At 39.1% G+C, this 9390-nt stretch overlaps 1 protein-coding gene across 2 annotated transcripts in view; it reads left to right on the forward strand.

Annotated features, from left to right (window-relative positions):
- The window catches only part of KIAA1958 (KIAA1958 ortholog), a 113008-nt gene extending 107602 nt beyond the window's left edge, over window positions 1-5406 (forward strand). For both annotated transcript variants that reach the window (XM_031450211.2, XM_031450210.2), the window contains one exon: window positions 3155-5406. In XM_031450211.2, the coding sequence (XP_031306071.1) occupies window positions 3155-3961 (807 nt within the window). In that variant the 3' untranslated portion in view covers window positions 3962-5406. The remainder of the gene's footprint in view (window positions 1-3154) is intronic.
- Window positions 5407-9390: the final 3984 nt, after the last annotated feature.

The raw sequence follows: 9390 nt of genomic DNA on the forward strand, positions 1-9390 counted from the left end.
GCCTAGGTTTGGAATTCACATATTGTTATTTCTACTCCATCCTATTGGCCAAATTAATCCATGGCCAGTACAGATTCCAAGGGTGGGAATATAGATTCTACTTCTTGAGGGGCGGAGCAGAGGGATATAGGAATAAGGGAAAGATTGTTGTGGTTGTCTTTGCCAAGGGGGAGGCAGATTGTGAAGACTTGCATACAAGATAAACAGTTTGGAATTTGTCCTAAGTACAACAGGAAGCTATCAGAAGTTAGCTGTTTTGTTTTGTTTTGTTTTGTTTTGTTTTGTTTTGTTTTTAAATACTAAGGGAATACGATTTTCTGCTCAGCACCACTTATTTAGGAACCATTCCTCTCCTACAATCCCCATGGTTACTGCAGAAGCCATTATGTTAATAAAGTGGCCCACTTTTGGGTCAGTTGTTTGGATCAGGAGTGGACCAGTCAAAATCCTTCCTTTATATATTTTTTTCTACTGAAAATGACAGTTGGACTCTTGCCGATACCTGAAGCTGTAAGATATAATCCTAGGGGAGTGCTAGGTGCCTATGTTTTAAGCTACACAAAGAAAGCTGCTCTGTATAGAGAAGCAGAGATGAGAGTCCTGGTGGCCTTGAACTCTGCTAATTCTGACATCCCCCTTTGCTTTGCTCAAGTTTGGTCCATCTCCTGTAGCCATAACTAATACAAAGAGATCTGCAAGTAGGGAGTTGCAATTCACAACATAAAAATCTGAAGCCAGCTGAGTTTGGGTGTTACTGGGGTGTTATTGAGAAGTTATTTTAACTGGTCTTTTACTGGTATGTATGAAAGCTATTGTTTTTTATATTTTATTATGCAGTTACTCTACTCTTCCTGATGGCTTTTCAGCTGAATCTCTTGGACTTACACCAACAATCTGATTATCAGAAAACAATTATATTTTGTCATTTTCTTTTCCTGTGTACACATATACATACGTGTGTATGTGTGTATAATTTATTTTTCTTGTCTTACTTGGTTGGCCAGAATCTCCAGAGCAGTATTATATAATAGCAATAATATTCAGCATTCTCATCCTATTCCTGACTTCATAAAAAAGATTCTAATGTTTTCATCTTGGGTATAATTTTTATAGTTCATGTCTGTAAATTACTCTTCATCACAGTAAGAGGATTTTTTTTCTTCCAATCTAAGTTAAATTTGAATGTTTTAAAATTTAAGATAGATATCACATTCTTTCAAATAATTTTTTAGTAATTATCAAGTGCACTTTACTTCTCCTTAATATATGAATAAGTCAGTTATATTAAAGTATTTTATTAAGATTGAATCTCCTTACACTCTGCAATAATCCTTACTGGTCTTGGTGTACATTGCTTTCCTGCCGTCCTGAATTTGATGTGCTAATATAGGCAGCCCTTGTTTTGCTGGTACCATGTTAACTGCTACTTGTGCATATCAGAGCCATGTCCTCGCTTGCATTGTTCTAATGTGTACACATTTTGTTTAACATGGTGCTGTGCAAACCGAAAATTACCGGTATTCTACTTAGGGACATTTACATTTATATTGATATACTTTGTTTTTCGGTATAATATCTGTAGAATGCTTCTTTTTTCCTATGCTCCCAAACTGTTTAAATACAAAAGAAAAACTGAAATGACTCCATAAAGCCATCTCTTTATGAGTGATACACATCTTTGACAATCATTTCATTCTCTTTTCTTGTTTGGGGCTATTCAGATCTCTTACTTCTTACTGAACCAACCTTGATAATTTATATTTTGCTAGGAAATTGTTCAGGTTATTTAGATTTTCTGATTAATATGCATAAAGTTTATGATATTCTTTCATATTCTCTGTTCATTTTCTATGGTTGTAGTCTTTCTCATTCCTAATATTGCTTATATGTATATTTCCTTTCCTCTTCTTTCTTTCTCTCTGTCAGATATACAAGGAGTTTGTCAACTTTGTAGGTCTTTTCAAAGATTACGTATTTTCATTTTTTATCTATCCCAATTTATATATTTTCCAGTTCATTCATTCACATTTTATTTTTGATTCACTCTACTATTTTTGAATTTGGTTTACTTTTTCTGGCCTTTTGGGTTGAATAATTTTTGCTTGTTTTCAATAAAGCTTTCTATCAAAGTCATTCAAGACTATGATATTATTGGAGTGTATTTAGCAACTTCTCCCACATTTTGATTTGTAATATTTTTAATCTCTAGTTCAGTTTTTATTTTCTCTTTGACCCAAGGGCGATTAGAAGAATGAATGTTACCTGTACAGTTTCTACTTTTAAAACATTTTTTATTGAGACTTTCTTTTGTCCTAGAATGTGTATTCAGCCTAATCTGACTATAAGCAAGGTCTGATTTTATCTCCATAGCTGCCTTTTGCAATAAAGCTTTCTTACCAGCCATACTTTCTTCTCCTAACATAGCCAAATAAGGAGAGCTCTCTTAATTGTCAGTATTTCAGTAAGTTGTTCATATCTTTTCATATGGACAACCTGTGGATCATTAAGCCAGAGATATTTCAAGACCTATTCAGATAAATTCAAGTGAAAAATCAAGGAGCATAAACTTGCTGTGGAAAATGGATATGTCAATTGTCTTTCCCTTCCAGCACCATGTTTCATGCCAGCAGTGCCAAACAGTACATGCAGAGAGCAAGGAAATAAATGTTGGAATGATTCAGAGTTTGATAAGTTTAGTTCAGGAATTCTTCAGAGAGGATGGTTGAATTTTTTTGAAAGGGAGAGAAGGAAATGATTTGCTAGAAAAGAGAAGAAAGGGCTTTCTAAAGAGGAATAGTGAAAGTTATAGAGACCAGTAATAAAAATAATAATTATATATATATATATGCTGTGTGTGTATTCATTACTATTTACAAACCCTTTCATATTCACTACTTTATTTAAGCATTACAGTAATTCTTTGAGAAGATATGATCATTATGTCTCATTTTGTTGCTTGAAACACTGATGTTTAAAAAGACTAAGTGGAGCCAAGTGTGGAACCTAGATCTTCTGGCTTGGTACCATGCTAAGGAGCCAGCCCTCTAGAGGGCTGTCCACTGTACAGCCCATAGTGAGGATCAGGAGAAGGAAGGAGGGGTCTGGCTACTTGAGTGTCCTCAAATGTGTAACCTCAGTGTTTGTCTCATTTGAGATCCCGGCAGTGAAGTTGAACGAGCTGCTTGAGAACTTTTATGTCACCGTTAAGAAGAGTGACGGCTCAGACTTCCTGGCCACATCGCTCCACGCCATCCGCAGAGGCCTGGACCGTATCCTGAAGAATGCAGGTGTGGGCTTTTCCATCACCAGCAGCACCTTCAGCTCTTCCACCAAGAAACTTAAGGAGAAGCTGTGGGTGCTGAGTAAGGCAGGGATGTCAGGGGCCCGTTCTCGCAATATCGTCTACTTCTCCCTTTCAGACGAGGAGGAGATGTGGCAGGCAGGGTGTCTGGGGGATGACAGTCCTATCACTCTGCTGTCCACTGTGGTTAAGTACAACAGCCAGTACCTGAATATGCGGACGCTGCAGGAGCATGCAGATTTGATGTATGGTGACATCGAGCTGCTCAAAGACCCACAAAACCAGCCCTATTTTGCCCGGACAGACAATGTCAAGAGGGAGAGTCGGAGTGGCTCCACCAGAGTGTGTCATGGGAAGATCTACCACGAGCACTCCAGGGGACACAAACAGTGCCCGTACTGCCTCCTCTACAAGTACATGTACATCCACCGGCCACCCACCCAAATGGAGGCCAAGTCCCCTTTCTACCTTACAGCCAGGAAGGAGGCCACGGACATGGGCAGCGTGTGGTATGAGGAGCAGAGGATGGGACTGCGGTCCCTTCGGGGGATTGTCCCCAACTTAGCCAAGAAGGTCAAGCTGGACAACTGTGAGAACTTCACCTTCGTCTCATTTACTCAGGTGTCCAGGAGGCTTGGCTCCCACAGCTGCTGCCAGTGAGTCTTCCCTGGGTCCCGGCCGCTGCCCTGCTCACCCTCACAGGAGGAGCTCCCTCCACAGCCAAGGCCCAAGCTCAGAGGTGGCGGGGATGACCGTGACTTCATGGTCAGGCTGGCCCCTGTCAGTGTGACCTGCTATTCCTTTGACTTTGGGTTTGTTTTTTAACTGAAAGTAGAGGAGTCTGAATATTTAGGATGTTCTATCCAAATTTGTGTCACCTTTGCTAAATTATAGAATCTAATACAATGTATACATTGCTACATACACAAGAGTGAAGTTCATTTTATCTAGTGCCTTTTTAGCACAGATTTTCTCAAAAAAAAAAAGGAAAAAAAAAACTGTTTAAAGTAGTCATTAAAAAAAAAAATCCCAGTAGCCTAGTAGCTTTAGAATGTTATGAAGACTATAAACGCTTTGTGGAATTACACTTACAGTAAGAAACTAGGATGAGAGAGGCAGACATGTTAATTGTTTCCAGGAGAAAAATTGCACTTGGCACTCCTCTTTCTGTTTTGTTGATGGATAACTTGGTCCTGCAAATCAGGCAGCCTTGCCTGATGGAAGGTCCTGGAGCTACACTCAGTCATGCTGGTAGGAAGGCGGGGGCTGCTCCTACGGCTCTCAGCACTGGGAGGAACTTAATCTCTGCATCAGTGGAGACAGTTTTATGAAAGAAGATTAATGCACCAAACGGTGTTTGTGAGAAAAGGTTTCCAGTGAACTGGATGGCTTGTACCATGGGGGAATTTCCAGTAGTGAAAGAAAGCGGCTTGGAAAAGCAGCCTGTGATCAAAATGTAAAAACCTCCCGAAGCAGAAGTGCCTACGTTTTCTTTCTCAGTGTCACGTGAAAGCTGTTTTCATTTGAACATTTTTTAGAATTTTTTAAATCTGTTCTTTGTGTCATACAGTTATTCCATCAGTATATAACACTGGATCTGTAAAACAACTGAAGGTAATTTTCAGGCTTCACCAGGAAAATTCAACAAAACAAGCTGCAAAGCAAACATCTCAAAATGTATTTATTAAAGAGTTTTGAAATGTTTATGTCAAAGTACGACTTTTTCAGCCACAAGAGATATCATCACTTTAGGTTGGCACCAATGCTTGGGACACAGTGATGTGGGCAACCTACCAGGTAAGCAAACCCAGCATTAAGGACATGGTTGTAAAAACTCAGAGTATGGTGATAGGTTCTTAATGCAGTTTAGAAATCATTTCACGCAGGTGAGAGTCAGCCTGACCCCATGTTATTGACACATTAACAGAATCTTCTATTAACTACTCTCAATGATAAGTGAAAAAAGGAGCCCAAAGAATGCTAATTAATAATAATAATTTCTAGGGATCTTTATTTTGTATTTGAGGAAAGACTGTTACAACTTTGTACCATTTTGTTCCTGTGTATGCCTTCTAATCCACAATTAAAATCCCAATAGACATTCATTTTGCCAGAGTCCTAAAATCAGTTCTATTTCTTTCTCAAAGCATTGTTTTTGTATTCATTTGAAGTAATTGTTTTTAAAAATTATCCACTAGTCATTGAAATATGTAATACTTCCTTTACCAGAGAAGACTCAACCAATGCTGCCTTAAGGTTTAATGTTGTTCCCTTTTTAGTTACTGCACATTTATAATTGTTTTCTAGTTAATCTTTCTTGAATATAGATTAACTTTGTTGTTTCTCCATCTGTATATAAGTAACAGGTAATGTTCAATAATCAATGTTATGACTTGATACTGCATACTGTTCTGTTATGGTTTCCTATAGTGATTTTAGGGTTTTGATTAAAAAGAGACACAAAACACTGGATACAGTTCCCTTTTGATTGCTGAACACCCAAAGGAGATTGTGTTTGTCGAAAGCAAATGGTCATTTTTCTGGTCATTTCTGCACTTAAACAGAAATAGAACCTGTGTGAACTGCTGGCCAGTGCCTGCAGCCTAGTTACTACAGCCTCCATTTTTATTTTAAATAGGTTCAAGAAGAAATTGCTGTTAGGTATGACTGGGATCTTTTCAGATTTTAACATTTCCAGAAGTAGCAATAACTGATCCAGAGGCTGTAAGCTTTCTGTTGATAGTGGCTTTTCATCAGCTGAATACCCGTCTTTGCCTCAGACTTGTCGCTTATTACCTGTTTGATATACTTTCAGTCCTCAGAGTTCTGAAGTGAATGATGATAATTTAAAGTCAGGAGGTAGAATCTCCAGTGATACCTGATGGAAGGAGAGAATTGTATCTCAGCCTCCTAAATGCCGTTCGTTACACGCCTCCTTGGGGAATGGGAGTGAGAAAGAAAACACATTTATCAAGTGCTGCTCTCTGCCACCCATTGTCCTAGGTACTGTGTCTGTTACATATTTGTGTGTAGGTGTGTGTGTGGGTGTAGATGCACGCACACACACTCTAAGTGCACATGTGGTAACACCTAGTAAACCTGCTAACATGGCAAAGCTCCTGTCCCTCCACATGGCCATGTCCGTGCTCAGAGGATCTGATGGAGACCAGGGTAGCTCATCCTGGTTGGCCATCAGCTGAGGCTCTCCACCACACCCCACGAAGACACCAGGATGTTCTTCTCTGGGCCTAAGCCAGGAGAAAGGAGAACCCCAAGAGGAGAAAGAGGGAGGTTAAGAGTGTTTTTTCCACTTACCTTTAGTTTTTTTTATTTTCTTGTTTTTAACTTGAAAGTGGGAATGAATATCAGGAATTTGCAAGTTGGGCTCTGAGTCAGGAGTGGTGGTGCTGCGGGGGTTACAGGAGGACCTGGGGAGTCCTTTGGGCGAGCTCCTGCCCACAGCATCCTCTGCATCTGCTCTGAGGGGAGCCCTGCTTGCTTGGTACCTCCTCCCCAGAAAGTAGCAGGTCTCCCTTGGAAGTTTATTCCTGCAGAGATGATAGGGGTGTCAGCTTGAAGGGTGCGAGTCAGTGAAATGTAAAGGGTTTAGCGCAGCACTAGGCACATAGTAATTATGCAATAAATCTTAGCTATTTCAGTTATAACCTTCGGTTAAAGTAATACTATTATTCAACGAATTTGCGTTACACCACCTATTTCTTCCATTATGGAGATTCTCCTTGAAAACTGTTAACTTGAAGAGGAAACCAAACCTGATAATCTGGTCACATTTATACCCATAAATTCTACCTCCAGCATATCCAAGCCCTGATACCTCAGATATATGCAAAAACAATGAAAGGAGAGGGAAGCCCTAAGAGGCTTTCTGAGAAAGCTTCTCCATTGTTTAGAGTGTTTGCAAAGGGGAGTATTATGGGAAAACCTTACCAAAGTTGTGAAAGAAATGGTCTCCTTGGTCATATGCCATTTCCCAGCCTTCCTTGGATTATACGCTGTAGTGATCTGCCCTGACTGATAAATGGTGTTCGTAGAAGTGTGGAATTCTGTTAGTTTGATTTTTTGTTTTAATTCAACCTTACTAAAAGCGTCAAGTGCCATACCCCGCCTCTCAGCGTGTTCGTACACAGCTGTTGGGAGAATCTGGACAAAATCATCCACCTGTGGAAGTGGAAGCCTCTGGCTATAGAAGCAGGGTTACCAGACTGGGAACATCTTCGCTACTCACTTGGCAAATGCTTGTCTCACTTTCCCCAGCTCTAAAGTGAGATCATTGGAACGGATGTCTCCAAAGTGAACAGTGTTACATTTCTGCAAGTCCTCAAGGCCATATAATCAGGAAGTGGCAAAACTGGGAGGCAGAATTCCTAATTCCTCAAGATCATGTACTGAACCTCCCAAATTAGCATTTCTTGCTATGTTGGAATGCTTTCTTTAGGAATAACAGTTTTCTTGAATTTTCAAGTTTCATGACTCCTTAAATTATTTTGCTATCTCTATAGACAGAAGAATGTTGATTGTTTTTCTCCAATTAGGTTAACAATGACCACATTGTTACCACTTAAAGTAAACAGAATGTTTAAATATTACACTTATCAGACGTGCATCACTTTGTTACTTTTATTGAAATCTGGATTGCTAACGGTTTTTGATCTAGTAACCAAGTTACCTTTAGGCATCAAGAAATGCTCACAATGAAGACCTCAGAGAAGAGTTATCTCATTTTCTCTAATGAGCTCCAAATCTTTGTTGTGTTTCCCATATAAATTATCACCTTAGCAAAGACATGAGTGGAGGGAGAGATTGGTGACTTAAGGCCAAACTCCCTTTCTGAGAAAAGAGGAGACCATTTGGGGTGAAAAACTAGCTTATCTCTGGAAAGTCCAAGGTGTTCTGTATCCATGTATCCTGACATCACAGGATTTCCCAGACTCCTTTGAGGAAGGCTATACATCCTTCTGGCAAAGTTCGCCTATTATTATTGTGATTTTTGAGTACCTATGGATCTTTACAGCCCAGGAAACCCCATGTTGAATTGTTGATCAGAATCAGATTTTCATGCTCAATTATAGTGCTTTATTATTTATCTGATGCAGCCCATATGGAATTTAGTATTTTAGGAAATATTTATTAAGACTGAAAAAAGGTCACTGGATTATACGTAGATGCACGTTGCTTCCATTACTATTAATAGGAATTAGATAGAACCCTCTCCGTCACTGAGATGAGAATGGGCTCCTAAACATTTTATGGTCAGTATGACTGATTTGGTTAATTTACATTTAACTTTCACGAAGATTCAGATTTGACTAACACTAACTGTGGTAAGTGCTTTCTCACAGCTGCCTCATAGTCTCATTTAATTCTCACAACAGCTTTGCAATGTGGGTCTAATTATTCCTGTTTTACTTATGGAGAAACCAAGGCTAAGAGACGTTAAATAAATTTCCCCAAGTCTCACAGAGCTAATAAGTTGGAGGACTTAAGTTTGAACCCAGGTCTTCTGATTCCAAATCCAGGCCTCAGTCCATTAGACTAAATTGCCTTCTTCAGGCCCACAGAGATCCATTGATCACAGAGTTTTTTAAAAATTAAACACAGTTTCTATTTGTTTGGGAAATATTTTATTTTTCATGCTGTACTGTGTCACACCTTATATGCACTGTCTTATTAATTCAATATATTGATATAATTCAGTAGTTCCTGGAAAGCCTGATGGTTTTCTATGAATGAATATAACATTTTCTGCCTACTGAGAACCTTCTATGTTTAGCCAATAAATAACTTGTATTATCTGTTGTCTACCTAAAAGGGCAGATGGCCATGCCAGTCTGTTCTAATAAAAGTCAAGTCGTTTACAAATGGCACCTGTTTCGACATTATTATCATTCCTTAAAACGTAAAGGACTCCTAACCTGTGTCACGATCACACGCTCAGGGTTTTTACTTTCACTTTTTAATTTTGGTGTCAGACGATTTTTATAATCTTTAGACTAATGCACCCTCATAGCAAAATATACTTATTTAGTCATTTGCTTTCTACTCTTTCCTTCATCAGGGCATGTTTTTCT

The sequence above is a fragment of the Camelus dromedarius genome, chromosome 10 (genome assembly GCF_036321535.1).
Source record: "Camelus dromedarius isolate mCamDro1 chromosome 10, mCamDro1.pat, whole genome shotgun sequence".
NCBI classification, from domain to species: Eukaryota; Metazoa; Chordata; class Mammalia; order Artiodactyla; family Camelidae; genus Camelus; species Camelus dromedarius.